At 41.2% G+C, this 18153-nt stretch overlaps 1 protein-coding gene across 10 annotated transcripts in view; it reads right to left on the bottom strand.

Moving 5' to 3' along the window:
- Positions 1-18153, bottom strand: part of PHACTR1 (phosphatase and actin regulator 1) — a 297005-nt gene that overhangs the window by 21551 nt on the left and 257301 nt on the right. For all 10 annotated transcript variants that reach the window (XM_005525288.3, XM_088062219.1, XM_088062211.1 and 7 more), the window contains one exon: positions 92-147. In XM_005525288.3, coding sequence (XP_005525345.2) covers positions 92-147 — 56 coding nt within the window. The remainder of the gene's footprint in view (positions 1-91; positions 148-18153) is intronic.

Here is an 18153-nt window from a genome sequence, read left to right as displayed (position 1 = left end):
ATAGTTGATGTTTATAAAAAATACCAAAGTACATGAAATGTAAACCAAATTATCTGGCTTCAGGTTAAATGTCAGCAGAATCAGGACTTACGTTTCAGTATGTTCCTCTGCTCCAACTCCTCAGCGGTCGGCCTCTGGCTCAGTCGTCTGCGAAAAAAGTCCAAGATCAGTTTTTGGACCATATCATATTCTTCTCAGTTCTTTGCCTTGAAGAGTTACTTTGGGGTGTGAAAGGCAGACCAGAAAACACTGACACTGCTCCATTATGTACTTGGTATGCCTGGACCATGCGTGACACACACCATGCTTTGCTTTCGCAGTTTCCTCTGTTTCCAACCCACGAAAGACAAAATACGTTATGTCATCTTAGGCATGACTCTCCCACCCCTACCCCAGGCAGAGCTGCTGAAAGCTAAGCCACACAGATGTCTCCACTTAATTTCCTTCCCTCCATGCCTGCTTCCTGACTTGCACAAGTATTTCTAGCTAGGATCCAGCTAACCCTCTTGCTGCCCTCTCGCCAGCCTCCTGACTGCACCCTGTTTGCTCACACAGCATTTGAACACGCAGACACAGAAAAAAAACAAGGGACTGTTTGGCAGCAGTGAGGGCAGAACAATAGCAACCCTCGTCCTCCTCATCCCACTCACTTCCCTCCTCCTCCTCTTGTGGCTTTTATTAATTCCTATCTTGAAGGATCAGTGTGACTTGATAGTCAACCTGTACATAATAGGGTCAACAAACCTCACAATCTAATTACAAATGGTGGCTCTGTACATAGGAATGACCCAAATATTCAGAATACAGAGCAAGCACAAAAGGGTTTTTGCAAAACAATGTAAACCAGAGAGATGACATCAGAAGTCAGCACTGTTGGGCATCCTCATACTCTTATCCAACTCAATGGGAGTTTTGTCAATGATACCAATGACACAACAGAGCTTTCTCTTCCTTCAACTTGGTCACTCAGAGACGGGCCCCAGTCTCTGTCAACTGGACCAGTTTCCCTGTGAGTTACTGGGTGCTGATAGGCAATAATAAGAACGCTGCATGGCTTCATCTTCTGCGGTGAATGTTCCCCCGACCCTGGGTACAGCAGCTCCCTGAAACAGAGCTGGTTCTGCAAGGTTGGATGAGAGATGTCTGACAATGGCTTCTCACCATACAGGAGATAAGCTGCTGGTGCACACGTGTCCCCAGCCTTCTCCAGAGCCAGGAGCTCATGTGTGTGCCAGTTCAAGACCTTTGCCCCTCACACCGTGTGCAGGGCATAGGGCTGAATGAAGCACAAGCACTGGGTAGGAGCCCACCTCCTACACCAGCTGTTTGAAACTTTACAGGCATCTGATTTTACAGTCTGAAGATTTCCACCACGAGAGGTGATACCAGCCATATGTTCTTTGGGGGCACTTTACACCCAGAAAACAAACCAGCAGAACACAGCCGTATTACAGTGTAGAATTTAGAGTCAGGAGCTTTGTCCCTTTCTCATGGCAGATTGAACATTTATCTCAGAAAAGTGTTAAAAGTGACAGAAAATGATCCTTAATTCAGAAGTAAAGAATGTCTGCAAAGTACTTTGAAGACAGAAAGTGCTATTTAAGTGCTTGCTCTTACCATCTTTAAGATACAGTAGCTGATGCTAATGGGAGACTTCACTTTAGGACTGTAAAGCAATTAAAACTATCTCATTTCTAGCATCACATAAGAACCAAAAAGAAAAAGTTGCTACTTTTAGCCTCACCACACGTGAGTGCAAGAACTGTATTATAAATGTTTTTAATCCACCATGCCATGATGCTTTTCAAGAGGATGCATCAGAGAGATATTCAGGATGAGGTCCAGCATGTGGATGAATTCTACAGAAACAAACATCATAGTAAAAGGAGGAAGAATAAAAACCCTCCCCAAAAGTCTTCCTGTTTCCAAGAAAACAGGGATTGAAGGACTCAGATAACTGTTCTGTCACAGTTCACACTAGGACATTTCTAACAGAAGAAGTTTTATCTACCCACAGAAGTGATTTGCAATGAGGATCACATCTTCCATGCGTTTAGTGAGGTACCTGCCATGAAGTAGATGCATTTAAACTAAGCTTTCACTGCATGTTACCATGTCATTGCTTCCACATAAGAGGACAGAGATTTCCTCCAAGTATGCTCTTGTTATTATATGTACCCTCTGCTCCTGTGCTGCTCAGCACCTATAGACCATGGGGTTCTTCCCCACACTCTCTGATAGGGCCCCTAGTAAAAGCCAGACGAGGATACCCACGTTCCCCATCTAGAGTCAAATTAGTTTGAAGATCCCATTATCCACTCTTTTCAGTCTGCAGAGTGCTCCTGCCTAAATGGTGACCTCCACTTTTAAGTGATACACAGCAGAAAAAGCCATGCCACTTTGGATAGATTAATTCATGGATTATCAATCACTTTCAGAGTTTTATAATCCCAAGAATTTTTAATAATGTGATTTAGGCAGTAGGAAAAACGGAGCAAAATCTTAATTAGTCCTTACAGTGCAAGTAGCAAAGCAGCACTGGAGGATGAAGAAGGTCATGAATAGAAGCCATGGAAGTTCCTGGTCTCCAGTACCAGTGTCTGCTTTCATCTCCAGGAACTACTGTTACATTCCCATTTCCATCATCCTTTGGGACTGACTGAGCCTGCTCCTTGTAAGTCCCTCCTTAATGAGCTCTTCAAATAAACCCAGCCCTTCCCTTCCACGCTCTCCCAATTACCTTTTTTTGTGGTCTCTTGTTAATTTAATTTAATTCCTCCTCATGCTGTTACAGTGACTTCTGCCCCTGAACTATTGGGGCTTTAAAAAGACCTCCATCAGCTCCTCAGAACAGCACCATTTTGACTCTTGTTTCTTGCTACCTAATTTCTAGGCTTGCCAGATGTTGAACAGCTGTTAACATCTCTGTTAATCTTTGAAAATCTTGATACTAGTTACAGATAATGTAAATCAAGAAAGGCAAGCAGCTCATGCTTTATTACTATGGCTGCAAAGACACGTTTTTTCCTTTCACACCAGATTTCAGTATACCATCTCCAGCATACAGCTCTGACCTTGGCAAACACCAGCTCCCTTATTCTGCCTTCCTTCCTGTCCTGCCCAGAATAAAAAGCTGTTAATGAAGCCCACCTAGCTTGCAGAGGTTGATTTCAGTAGTTTGATTGCTGGCTTGCCGCTGCGCCTTACTTCATTTAACATCACAGGGGCTGCACGAGGCAGTCAGGAGGCCACAGGTCAGGAAAAAGGTGTCTCATTAGCAGCACAATCAGAATAAACTGGAGAAAATGGAGGTGAGGAAGGATCCTGGTGCCACAGCAAAGAATGGTTCTGCATGTGCAAACTGTAAGGATGGAGTGAGAGGTGCGGTGCTGCTTTTGATCAGAAAAGTAACTCCAGCTGTTTCATCAAACTGAGTGCAGGTGTCTAACCAAGGAACAGGGGAGACAGACCTCAACATGTAACCACCTCTAACAGCACTTTCTGTATTTAAAATGCTCATGTGTGAACATGCCTGACCTCCACAGTGCCATCCATACTGTTTTGCAATTTGCTTCACATATTCAAGAGGACAGGAAAGTTTTTTGTAATTTGCGCTTTACAATGTATTGTTTGATTTTTACTTCATAGGTTTTTGCAATATTGATTACAACAGTTTTGCAAATACACTGTGACAAAAGTTTTACTACAAAGGAAACCTTCCTAAGATCTTTGGTTACATAAGGAAAGTCTTGCTAGGATTTCACTGAAAAAATCATATCCAAATGAGATTGTCAGTAAAAAATAAAAAGTTTTCTCACATTTACAAAGAAATTCGACAGCAAACCAATTCTCTGCATGATCAAATGTATTACACTCCTTGTGCTAGACAATAATAGCTGAACAATTCTTCATAAGGACAGTGTACAGTGAGGCTTATTTTGTTGGGTGTTTTATTTTTTTGTTTGTTTGCTTGTTCTTTTGAATTTGCTCTGGGCTGCTCACATTATGGTGGATAAGTAGGAGTCTGGGGCCAGAAGGGACAATCATGCAAAATTAATTGCTGTAGATCTAAAATATTGGCTGGTGCGGGTGCAATCTCCTCAGGGAGCAACAGGAAAGAAAGGCAGCGTTTTCACTGATGGATGCTACTGTTTGGAGCCTCTCCAGCAAACCAGGAACTCAGAATGAAAAGTTTCTGCTCCATGTGTCAGTGTTCTGCAGGAGCAATAAAAGGAAAAACATCTCCTTGGGCACAACAGAACACTTAAACGAAGTACACAGAGATGCTTAGCCTGCTCTGCAGTGTGGCCACTGCCCGAGGGCTCTCAGGACAGCAGCCAACCCACTGGGGGGCCTTGGCTCAGATTTTTGCAGCTCTTTTGTCTGGCAGCACCTTTGAAGCAAGATGCTCCTGGCTGCCTAGGCTGTCTCCTACCAGGAGTCATGGGTTTTCTCTCCTTGATCTCTTGTTTTGCTGCGGGTGAGCTCCAAGAAAAAGCTGGTTCATGCCATCCAGCTTGTTGTTATGGGAACAGGATGATGTGGGATATGTGTTTTCTGTGTACCAGGAATTCATCTTTGCCTCTGTCCAGAGGACAAGAAAATTTAAGAGCCTAGTGTGGGGTCATGTGCAAGTATAATGGCTGGATATAATACAGGGCTTGCTGCAAAATGATTCCTCACACACTTGCCAGGCTTATTAGCTGTGAGTGTTTGCAGACACGAAAGGCAGAACTTAGCAGCTCTCCAGTGCTTGAATGGTGACATCTGGTGTGTGGGACCCACAAACAGGCCTGGTGGGCACACAGCAGTATGGTGAGATGTCCAGAATATCCCCAAGGCATCTCTGAGCCAAGTCATGCTCACACAGCTGTTCCTCATGACTTAAGTCACCCTGATGTAAAATAACTTCTGAGCACAGTGGGGCATAACCTCTGGAACAACTCCTGAATTTATTCTGTATGTGTAAATATCTTTAATCAGCTGCAACTGGGCTCATACTACCCTAGACAATGCTCTAACAGAGCAGTATATCCGAGCTGGGCACATGAGAAGCCAGCTGCTACGAAGAACTGCTTGTCACATTGCTCTTTAGTTGACATGACTGATGCCATTAGAACTGTGATGATTTACATCAGCAAAATAATTCCACATGAGGAAAAAATTAGTGGGAGTAAAGAGTCTTAATTTACCACACCTTTCCCAATAATAATAATAATAATAATAATAATAATAATAATAATAGTGCTGAAAGCAAAGCAGAATTGATGAAGCAAATGCTGTCAGGGGCTCTTTGCACTGTACATGTACAGAAAATTCAGAGAAAAATGAAGAGAAGAAAATCTTGTATTTGCTTCTACCTTTAACTGTTGACAGAGGGCAGGAATGAACTACTGCCTTTCCTTACATCACTGCACAATGAGCAAAAAATCATTGTAAGCCTGGAGGTTCACTTTCTCTGAAGTGTCAGCCCAGATTTTGCCAGCCAGACTGGAGTCTACAGAGGACTATCATTCTCCTAAACAGGATTTATAAAATGGGATTAAATACAATTTAATCAATGACTGAATAAACTGAAGGAATATTAAATAGAAAATCCCTACCCAAAGAAGCAAGCATTACGGTTTTATACCAATAAAATTCTTGTACTAGACTCCATTAAGACGTTTGCTAATCTGTAGGATTATCACTTTCTTTAAGCTCATGCACAGGTAATCGTGACAGGTCTCCTGGTATCAGTCATGATAATACACTTTATAACTCCTTTTCCTGAGAAATTAGAGCAATAAAACCATAAGGAGCATTTGCCACGATTCAGTTATCATGTAATGACTGCTCTCCACCTCCCTGTTAATTTAAAATATTCAGCCTCTGGGAGGCGGTGATGCTTCTGCAGCTATAAAGAAGCCTGTAGCAATGAATAAAGCAGACCAACATGGGCAGAGATGCCTGTTCATCCCTAGGAAAATGGGTGAAGCACCAGTGTGACAGTTTAGCAGAGAACTAGTTAGACAATTTTGGTAGGAGGTGTTTGCTTTTGGTGGAAGTCTAAAAAACTGCTAAGTATCAGTTGAAGATAAAAATACTTTCTAATGGTGCCTTACTGGCAAGGTACTACTTCTGCCTTAGTGTTCCAGTGTGTTCCCTGGACTTTCGATTGTGTTCTCTTGACATTTGATCCAGGATAGCTACAACAGTCCCATAACCCTGAGCAGAGAGGCAATACTTTTGCTCAGCATTAGTGCACTGCAAGCACTTCCAAGTCTGGAATGTGAGCCAACCAAATTATATTTTCCGTAACACATCTGCAGTTGTGTTTCCAGCTGGGCTCTACAGGAAAATCAGATTTACAACTGAAATTATTCAGACTTTAATTCAGGCTCTAAGCAGTCATTTACTACCCCCCAAAATTATCCTTATCCCAGACTTGATTTTGTGTTGAGCAACAGCTTCAGTATAGACTTTAAAGCTCCGATTACTCTAGATTGCAGTGAGGATTTTTGGGAAAACTAATCAACACTTTTTCTGCTTGCTCAAGCATCTGTGTATAGTGAAAAATATAACCAAGCTGGCTCTTTGTTTAAGACTCTTACAACTGACCAATTTGTTTTCCCATTCTTTATGTCATGTGAATCTATTCTTGAGTCATGGCTCAAATGATGCCATCTTTTCTGGTTCAGCTCATTGAGGGATTGAATTATTATGATTGTGATTTATTCTTTGGAAAGTTACAAGCTTCCTGAGAAAGAACTTTCTGCTCAGAGTAGGTCTTCTGGAAAAAGAGAATCATATTTAAAATGTAGATTTTGACAATTCATTATGTTTGCATAAGGTTCTTGTTCATCATATATGGAACAAATTTCTTTAAAATACCCAAATAAAGCAGAATTATTTTGGGCTATGAACTTTGTATTTTATTAAAAGAAATAAAGCAATGACTAGATAGCCCTATAAATCTGACTAGAAACAGTGTGAATAATGACTTACCCAGGTCATCAGTCTTCCATTAGACCACTATCACAATGCAGACACTTGCATTTTCCCAAGGAATGACTTAATTTCTTTTCTAAAGATAATGCCAAGCAGTGATAGATACACAAATCCAGATTTTGGCCCCATGTTCAATAATACTAACTGGGAAATGTCTCCTGGTTTGTGGAACAGTGCAAGATCATGCCTCACACCTCAAGCTTTAAAATGGAGCTTCTTCCATTTCATTACTGTGCTGTTCCATTAACGTCAAAGCTCTCAGCCAAATGCTGGGTGTTCACATAAAATGCAATCATGTAAGTTTAAATGATTAAAAAAAAAAAAAAGGCATGGCTGAATTAAGATAGTTATACCACATAAGCTTTGCAGCATCACTTCTCAAATCTCTTTTCCCTAGACCCAAGAACAAGATATCCAACAACTGTGGTAGGAAACAAAGAACAATCTTTTTTAGAAGAGGGAATTTACTATGTATCTAAGTCAAGAATGTATTTTTGGAACAATAAAAATGGGATATTTTTGAGTACTAGAAATCCAGAGTGAAAAATTTTCTAAATGCTGGTTGAAAATCTAAAACATGCCAGAAAAAACAGATGGATGCTAGGACCCATTGTAATAGAGAAAAAAAATGTTCTAAAATGTTAGTGATTGTCCTTCTGTTGTCTATACAGCATTGTGAGAAGACACTTGCTTCACCAAATGTGATAATATTGAATTAAAAGCTGATTTTACAAAGGTACAGAAATCATAATTCAAAGTTCAAGGTCAATCTGTAAATGACTTGAGTAAAATGGCACCAAAAATAATCAGAGATGAACAGATATGCTTGCTGTCTATAGGCATTATTGAATGATTTGTTTTGAAATCTTTCTATAGTAATATTGTTTTGTCTCTGTGAACATACTTACATCAATGAATAAAAGTTACGCTCTTAAAAGCAGAGCCATCTCCAAGCATGAGCCAAAAGAACTGAATTCCCTTCTCTGTTGGAATTTTCCTCACCCTGGCTTCTGATGCTCAGGGAAGCTTGTATGTTGGAACATATTTGATATAGGAATAAAGCAGTTATTCCTCTGTGTATGTGGCATGGCCTTGGGATGGAGACAAAAAGCAATGCTTTAGGTGGGAAGAAGTTCTGCGGGACCAGGGAAGAAAATGTGGACGGAGGCTGAGGGGTTACAATGAAAGTACAGCCCCACTCCACAAAACTCTTCTCTTAAAGCCCCAGCGATCTTTTCCAGCAACACTCTCTTCTAAGGATCCTCTTCTGAGAAATCTTCTGCCACAAACTTAAATGCAACCTACCCTGAGAAGCAGCTGCTGGCTCTGAGGAAGGGTTGGGGGCTGAAACACATCATGGAGGAACCAACTTCCCTATATTTAGTTAGCTTGAGGATCAGACCCCCAGTGGGCCTCTTTGTATCATAGTGACTGCATGGTGTTTATCTATGGACCACAGTGACTGACATGACCTGTGCATTAGCAGGTATGTTACACTCCTAGCACTGCCAATATGCAATTTGTTTAATGAAAAAAGCAGCAGCACCTTATCTTCTTATTCACATATGCACTAATACAACTGTAACTCTAAAATACCAAGCCAGGGACAAATAAACCAAATTTTCTTGGCAGTCCAAGTAATCTGTGACTCAATCAAATATGTAAAAAGCTGTTCATTTTAAGGGAAGAATTCTGGGTGGGGAGCCTCTCCAGCTCACTGATGTCAATCTCAATGTACACATGGCTAACCTGATGAAGTCTCCTCTGTTACTACAGACCACTCAAAGTACAGCTAGAGGAATAATCATAGAATGGTTTGGGTTGGAACGGACCTTAACTATCTAGTTCCAAACGCCCTGCCATGGGCAGGAACACCTTCCACTAGACCAGGTTGCTCAAAGCCTCATCCAACCTGGCCTTGAACATTTCCCAGGGATGAGAGTACCCCAGCTTCTCTGGGCAACCCATTCCAGTGTCTCACTAGTCTCACAGAAAAGAATTTATTACTAATCTTTGATCCAAACCCACTGTCTTTCAGTGTAAAGCCATTCTTCCCTGTCCCCACTTTTTACATGCCCTTGTAAAAAGTCCCTCTCCATCTCTCTTGAGAAACCCATTTAGGCACTGTAAGGATGCTCTAAAGTCTCCCTGGATCCTTCTCTCCTCCAGGCTGAACAATCCCAGCTCTCTCAGCCTGTATCACATATACCCCCTGACCATATTAGTTTGTTATAGACCATTTAACCAGTGCCAGCATGAAGAAAGGCAAATGAACAATAGTGCAGGAATAAAATTCCTCTCCTAGAAGGCACTTTACACTGGTAATATTAAAAAAAAAGCAACTCACACCCTTTCTGCTAGATGAATCAAAAGCTAAAATACTCAGTGACTTGGAACAGCCACAATATAGGAACTCCAAATAAAAGCTTTTATATCAGAAGTTGGCAATTCAAAACCACAATAATTCAAAACCACAATAATTCATTTTCTAGTAGAAAAGATGCATAGGAAATAGCATGGTGCCCATACTTTGTCTTGCTACTGAAGTGGGAAATTCCTGGAAATAAACAAATTTGAGAGCTTTAAGAGCAATTAACTATTTTGTGACAGAAAGATTTCGGTTCCCCAGATTGTGGGATTTCAGATCCCCAGGCTTCATGAAAGTCAGGAGATAAACAGCAGTACCTTTTTGCAAAGGACTGTGCCTAAAACGTTCCCTTGAATCTTAAGAATTAGGACTGGCTGAAATGTTCGTAACAAAGTAAAATTGCTGGAAAATTGAGTTCTAGAAGGTCAGAAACTATCTGCAAGGTGAGGTCAAACTTAATGAGTAGTTTCAGCTGAAAAAAACCCAACTCACTTGTCACACTTTTCTTAAAAACGATAAAATTTAAAAAGCATTAAAAATGCACTAGACAATATTTAATTCTGACCTGAAATGCTAGTTTTCAGTGTGTAATATAAAAATTAATGATGCCTGTACTTGCTATTTTTAGTCAGTTTACTCTACTCCACTTGTTAATTATTTTGTTCCATTTGCATACCAAATGCAAAAAAATCCCTTATTCAGCCAAGTCCAGTAGACACAACCCTCCTTCCAATAACTGCTACAGTGATTCCAAGCACAAATCTACTGATTGCAAGGAGAGCTCTCCCCAGTACCTGCGTTGCAAACTTCAGTGCAGGTTCCTTGGTCATTCCTCACCATTTAATGGGATACCTGCTGCTCAGACTGGGTCTTTGCATATGTTTTACAGCATTGATTCTTTTCTATCTGTATCACCAACTGCACAATAATTTCTTACCTTTCTAGAGAATGTCATGTTTCACCACCCTACCAGAGATTTGCCCATTGTACAAATTCCCAGCTGGTGTGTATTTAACACCTTCACTGCCAGAGCCTACTTCTGCCTCTATCCATTAGCAAAGGTCAGAAACAATTTTTAAAAAAATCTTAGCATCACATGGAACATCAATGAAAACATGCAGCACCAGAGACAGAAAATAGCAAAAATGTCTAGCTTTAAAAACAAAACAAGATTAAATTATTTACCTGGTTAAAATTAAAAAAAACAAAAACAAACATGCCTTAGGAAACTCAGATTTGTTATTTTGAAAAGATATTATGTTATTATGAAAATATATGATTATTTCACAGTTATATCATTACCTTTAGATTCAAATCTAGTGGCCTAAAAGCCTGACAAGATATTTTTTTACTCAGGAGAATTCTTGTCCCATCTGGTTTTTCTTCTCTTGAAGTTACTGAGATACACATAATTACCTGGAGGCTAAATTTGGACTACAAAATTATAAGCTTTTTTTCTGTTGTTGCTTTGTACATGTTTCCACAGCAAAACAAATGGAATGCTAGAAAGAGGCTTATCACATCAAATAGCGAATTAGCAGCGGGAATCAATAATCTCCAAAGTAACAAAGATCCTATTTCCAGGCAAATACGCTTAACTTCAAAATAAACAACCCCGCCTTGTGAAACAAAAGACTTCCAGAGGTACATTCAAACCCTCTGTGCTATGCTGAGCAGGATGCAGCCTTTCTCTTTGTCCCCTGCGTAGTGTGACATCAGCTTTTTATATTTTCTCCCAGAAGTTTTGAGAGCTCAGTTCAGCCCTTACTGAAGTTTCTCCGCACTCAGTTTTCCAACTACTATCAGGTGCCTGTACTCTTGCCTGCACATTCCCTTGTTCCACCTGACACTTTATCAATGTGATAACCTGCTTCATTACCACAATCTAGCTGCTGGGGTGATACCAGTATTCTTTACATTTTTTTTTTTCTCCTAACTAGAAGTGATGTTGAACTATGGAGGGGGAGGTAATGCCCAATGACATCTTCCATCTTCTTTATATAAAATGGGAGAGAAAACTATTCCTGGCCCTGTTGACCTAAAGAATAATTTCTTCTTTACACTTCAGACAATTCATTTCTTAAATCTCATTTGGAAAGTGTTGTAGCTATCTTCCCTGTGATATTTCAAATGAGGGTGCTGTCAAAGTCCACATTTTTTGCAATTGTTTGCCCTCTAAAGAAAGACTCCCTTACACTGGTGACTGTTGTTTGAGCTCCTTACTGAATAGCTTTGCAGCTGGCATTCAGGCAGAAAAGAATGAATATTTAAAACACTTTGTACTCAGGATGAACACAGCATGTTTGTTCATGGCTGTAGACATGCCATAGGAGAAGTCTTGATTTCCCTGCAGGGCACACACAAATGCCAAGACTGAAATACCTCTGTCCTGGGCATTCAATGCCCTGGTTTTGTGGCATACACTTGTTTTCTGCATATCTAGTTGCAGTGATGGCAAGGACAAGAGGCTTGGAAAAAGGCAGCAAAGGAAATCATCACAGTCACCCTGAAAAAAATCCATTCTGAGTATTTACTGATGATGCACAAAGTGTTCATAAAGCTGGAAACTGCACCTACCTCTATGAGAGGTTGCAGATTGGACTAAAACCTGCTGGCTAGGATGGCCTGGGCAAACAGAACATTGCCTGCTTCCCAGTTCTGCTCAACTTCTTTATTAGTTTAAAACATGCAATTTCTCATTCATCCATATTGAAGAGGGAAGTTAAAGGATACACCCTCCCAGGCCCTCCTTCCAGCCCCAATGGCCACAGCCATGTGGACTTCTGTTTTGTGTTACAGGCAGACTGAATTTAGATCTGTACCCTATAGTTTATTGGGTAGTAAGCCTACTCTCATGACTGGAGATTATCTAATACTAATAACAACTTTGCTCTGCTGAGATCAGCTAATGAACACCAGCTGCTAATGAACTGGAGCTGGGGGGAATGTCTCACAACTACTACACTCTACCAGCTTTTCAAACTCCTCTGAGCAGTGTTGTTAGCAAAATGTGCATTAAATACACACTACCACTCTGTTTTCTTCTTTAGAGACATCAGAACACTGCTGTACAATGCATTACTGGAGATCCCTGTTGCTGTATAGATACCAGGCAGCACCACTTCAGGCTATCTGGGATGTTTGTGAGAGGACCAAGCTCCCAAATCCCCCAAGTGAGGAAGAACCATAATTTACTGATTGTTGTCTCTGGATTCGCCCACAAATAGAAAGTGTTGAAGGCAGATCTTAAAGTTTTGCTTCAGATAGTTAGAAAAGGAGAAAAGAGCTATACAAGGGTGCAGGGACCCTGAAAACTCTTGGAAGGAAACTGGGACTCTGTTTTTTGGGTTTTTTTTTTTTTTCTGTGTCAGAGATGGACTGAGGGGATGGGAAAGTGCAGGGCTGAGAGAAATGCTTATTGAAGGAAGCTGGGTGTATGGAATTGATTTCCTTGTGAATGCAGCATGTCTGTGAGATGTTCTTGTTTAGAAACTGAGTCCTGGTAACTTTTTCCATAGAGCAGAACACAAAGAGTTTGGTCACAAGAGCTAATCCCACACTCTCTTGAGACTGAAGTAAGCTAGAGACTCTTACAGTCTACATGTCATAGACAGGCATTTTTCAAAGCTTGTGACCTGGCTAAATTGTGTCTGCTGGCACAGTCATTGTGCAATAACCCAAATCAGAAGAAATTAATCAAACATTGCAGCAGAATAGCTTTATGAAACATATTCATAGAAACCTTAGGCTGCAGAGAGTGAAGAGAATCATGATTTGGGGAAGTCTGAGACAGAATTTGGCCAAAGGCACACACAAAAAAAATCAGCCAACAATGTCATACAATTCAAAAACCAAAGATGTTGCTAATATATGTTGACACTGTTGGTTCTTTTGATACCTTGTGCTATTGCAGAATGGTGAGTTTGGCAGAGAGCTCTGAAACCCATCTGATCCAACCCTTCTGCTCAAGCAGGGCTGCCTAGAGCTGTGACAGTGTCCAAATGACTTTTGAATATCTTCACAGAGAGGAATTTCACAATCTCCCTAGCCAACCTGTGACAGTGTTTGGTCACCCTCAGAGTAGAAATAATGTTCCTGATGTTCAGAGGGAACCTCCTTGTTTTGTTTCTGCCCATTGCCTCTGGTCCTGTCACCAGGCGCCACTTAGGAGAGCCCTGTCTCTGTCCCCACTGTACCCTTCCTTCAGGTATTTATACACATTGATAAGATCTCCTGAGCCTTTTCTTGTCTAGGCTCAACAGTTCCAGCTCTGTCAGCTGTTCTCCATAGGGAGGATGCTCCAGTTCATCATCTCCATCAACTTCGTGACCCTTCACTGGACTCTCTCTTATGCCCATATCTCTTTTCTACAGAAGAGCCTTGATGATCTTTGAAGATCCCTTCCAATTCAGAATATTCTGTGATTCTGAGCTGGAAGTGGACACAGCACCCCAGATGTGGCCTAACAGTAGAGGGGAAAGATCACATTCCTTGGCCTACTGGCAATACTTTTACTAATGCAGCCAAGAGTATCATTAGCCATTTTTTCCCCCCACTAAGTTGCTGGCTGATGTCCAACTTCATGCCCATCAGGACCCCCAGATCTTTTTCTGCCAAGCTGCTCTCCAGCTGGGTAGCTCCCAACATATACTGGTGCATGGGGTTGTTCCTTCCTAGGTGCAGCAATTAGTGCTTGCCTTTGATGAACTTCATGAGATTTTTGTCAGCCCATTTCTCCAGCTTGTCAAGGTCCCTCTGGATGGCAGCACTATCCTGCAGTTCATCACCCATGTCTCTCAGTTTGGTGTCACCAGCAAGTTTGCCAAGGATACGCTTTGCCCATCATCTAGATCATTAATGAAGGTTGTTAAAGAGGACTGGACCCAGTACTGACCGCTTGGGGTGTACTGATAGTTACTGGAGTCCAGCTAGACTGAGTGCCACTGAACAAGCCTCTGGACTGGATGGGTAAATGGATTGAAAAGTCCAAATGACTGGGCCCAATCTTGGACCTGAGGAATTTTATGGGAGATAGTGTTGAAAGCCTTACTGAAATCTACACAGACATTATCTACTACTCCCTGGTTGTCCACCAGGTCAGTAATTTCACAAGTTCATCACATTAATCAAGCATGACTTGCCCTTGTGAATTCATGTTGACTACTGATGACTTTTTTGTCCTTTACGTGCCTGAATATGGTTTCCAGGATTAGCTGCTCCATCACCTTCCCAGTGATGAATGTGAGGTCAACTGGCCTATAATTCCCTGACTCCTCTTTGAATATAGGAGTGACATTTGCTTTTCTTCTTGTCTTTGAGTACTCCTCACAGCTGACATGATGAATCAAAGAAATATTAAAGAAAATAAGGATGGCACTGAATCTTTAGTAATGCTGGGTCAAGTTCATCCTTTCATTTATACTTTTATGCTGAATAGTGAAGCAGCACTGCTCTCTGGAAGATTTTAACACATGCCCTAATTGTTAAAACATGATATGTCTTGTGACAAGTGCACAGAGCTGAGAGGAAGGCAAGGTACAGCGACGGGCAGGTGGGAGAATCAAATCTGAGGCAGTCAAGTGTGCAACCATCAGGAAGGATGCTGAGACAAGTGACCTGTCATGCCTGGTATTCCTCCACTGATGCTTTGCATTTCCTTATCACTGTTTTGATATCTGCTCCAAAAATCCCTCAGATTGAGGCCAAATTCTGCACAGTGTCTCTAATCAAGGTGGGGTGGGGGGAGCTACCAGCATTACTGAAATACAGAGAGAAATAAGACTAAAACAGACTATAGACTCTGAAGAGAGGAATTAATCAAAACAAAGGGAAATAAAAGTGGCTCCCAAAAATCTGTCATATATGATGGTTTTCAGAGGCAAAAATCATATATTTCCACCACTGAGCCTTTCTTAGTCAGTCATGTCACATTAGAAAAACATGATGGAGCCCTTTGCTGGCATGAAACAGTGCAGTGCAAAATATTGGCAGCTCTTTTAACTGCAGTAGAGTATTAGATTTTCTTTGCTAGTCTAGTCTGAAGGGGAAGACGAAATAGATGGTGGAATATCACATGGCTCTATGATGTTTGCAATCTTATCTTTTATGTCTGCTCAAACAAGGGAAGGCTGAATGGTTCTGGCACCACCTGAAGGTGAAGGATTTACAGGCATTTACAATTTATTGTTAAACAGGAAAAGGTAGAGTCTCAGGGGATGTTCTGGCTTTGGAATATCAGCCACTCCTTTCCCTGGACATAGCAGAGGGAGGTTTTGGGATCAGTTTGGGAATCCCACGATGGGGATGTAAAGGCACCAAACCTCTTGTCAGAGAAATTGCTCCCCACTTTGAGACTGATGTGCAGCTCCAAACAAACCACTTCCTGTCAGAGGGGCTGCCTGCCCTCTTTCTTTTATAGCTGAACTTTGGATATTAAAGCTTTCCTGGGGCAGGAAAGTCCTTGAATAGGAGCACAGAGTGCTCTGGGAAAGCCAGAATTGGAGCACAGTTTGGGTAATCCAACTTTCCAGTGCAGCCAGAGGCTGAAGGACCATGCTTCCCATGCTGCTTGCAGGTTTAACTGGAGGTGGGTCAGCTGATGAGGCTATGAAAATCCCTTCATGGCAGATGACCAGAGACCTTTCTCTGTACCTCTGTACTTCCCAAGGAGGGAGTTTACTCACACTTTACATATAGCAGCCTTCCAGTACCTTAAGGGGGCCCACAAGAGAGATGGAGAGGGACTTGTCATAAAAGCATTGTCACAGGACAATGGTGAATGGCTTTAGACTGACAGAGGGAGGCTTTAGATAAGGTATTAGGAAGAAATTCTTTGCTGTGGGGTGGTGAGGCACTGAAACAAATTCTCTGGAAAATGGTGGATGCCCCATCCCTGGAAGTGTTCAAGGTAAGGCTGGATGGGTCTTTGAGCACCGTGGTCTAGTGGGAGGTGTCTCTGCCTGTGGTAGGGAAGTTAAAATCAGATGGTCTTTAAGGTCTCTTCCAACCCAAATCATTCTATGATGATATGAATCTGTGACCTCCCTGCATGCTACCCTAATGGGTCTGGGTGCACCCAAGCCCCCATCTGCCACCCCACCAGGTAACTGATGTCCCTGAGCCTGTAGAAGAGACAGGGCCCTGGTCCAGGAACCATGCCTTTTCCCCACTGAAGGGCCTCTGCAGCCCCTGAGGTTTGAGATCAGAGTCCCTGCTTGCAAGGCTTTTAAATCAAAGCCAGCCAATTGCAGGGAGGCAGGAAGACCATTTCTGTCTTGATTACTTCAATAAAGAAAATTGTGAAGACTTTTCTAGCATGCTGAAAAACTGCAGTATTCTGCAGGATAAATAGTCTAGCCTGACATTATAGATGCTCGCTCATTGAGCAAATACAATATATTGAATGCTTATTTTATTAATTCTTCATTTACCAGTAGTGTTGCTGCCTCCTGAATTCAGGGATGTCAGTGAAGAACCAGGTTTCTGAATTAATCTTGGTGCTAATGTGCTTTCCCTGTAGTTCACGGGTTTGTTATTTATTATCAGAAAGACAAGTAATGAATATTACAGTCTGCACACTTAGGGACATATTGATGTGGTCTACCACATATGAGAACACTTCCTCTTCACTAAAGTTATTAACACAAATGGTAATTTCACACTGTCAGGTCTGAGGCTAAGGACTTAGTTTAATTCCCACATATGGTCTGTGCATGGCTTGTGAATCCCGCTGCACTGGAACTGGGAGCATAATTCTTATCCAAACCTGCCTCTAAAACATTGGTTGTAACTTTTCTGCACATATGCAAAAAGAGACCCCATTCATCTCTAAGTGATCCTTTTGTTAACACTATGTCTTAGAGAAAATGTTCAAATGCAAAATTCTAACATTACATGATTGTACCAGGTGTAATGGCAAGGATATTTGCTTTCTTGATACATTTGTCCAAAAGACACTTAGTCCTACACAAAACAAACACAAATATTAAACTTTATTTATTCCTCTTCATAAAGTCCCCTCTGTTTACTCACATACAATAGCCTGCACATGAAACTCCAGAATTTCTGGATGTAGATGGATGACCATGCACACAAGTCAGACTTACTCTAGCAGTTCTCTTTGTACTCACAGTAATGGAAATAGTATGTTCCACAGGGTACATACATGAACACATAAACACAATTTCTAAATCCTGACTTGGATCAGCCTTCAAATACATGTTTAAATGTTTTACAAGGATTGCTTCAATTTAATCTCCTGCACGTGTTGCTAAGTAGGCCATGATATACACTGAAGTGGAGGGGAAATGCAAATATAACTTCTGAGAGAGGTTAAATATTTTGCTCCAAGAGCAGTTTCTCTATTTTACAATCAGTAGACTATAAAGAGAAATTTATTCCTGCCAGTCTGCTTCTTTTATCTTGTACTCCCACTTGATTTGTTTCCTTCACAGAAATTACAAGGTCATCCAAGCTAAGCAACTGTTGTGCTTGTGATTAACTACCTACAATCAGGAGGTACAAAATATGAAGATTTATGGTTAGATTTTTTTAGAGGTGGAAATCTATAAGCTAGTTCTTAATGGAGCTGCCCTAAATATGTCAGTATTAACCAGCAAAAGAAAAACCCAACAAATAAACCACCTTAGTTTTTAAATCCAGAATATAACATTTTTAAGCAGTTACTTCCTTGCTTGTGTTTGTTTCACCTATTTTTATTAATGCCATTCTTTTACTCAAAAGAGAGTGCTGTACAGACTCCATGTGGCCTCTTGTTTACTGCATAAATAAGACTA

The sequence above is a fragment of the Pseudopodoces humilis genome, chromosome 1 (genome assembly GCF_049639895.1).
Source record: "Pseudopodoces humilis isolate 2021_Gansu_Grassland_sample_001 chromosome 1, ASM4963989v1, whole genome shotgun sequence".
Classification (NCBI taxonomy): Eukaryota; Metazoa; Chordata; class Aves; order Passeriformes; family Paridae; genus Pseudopodoces; species Pseudopodoces humilis.
The sequence above is the reverse complement of the archived record's forward strand: the minus strand, read 5'-3'. Positions and strand labels throughout refer to the sequence as shown.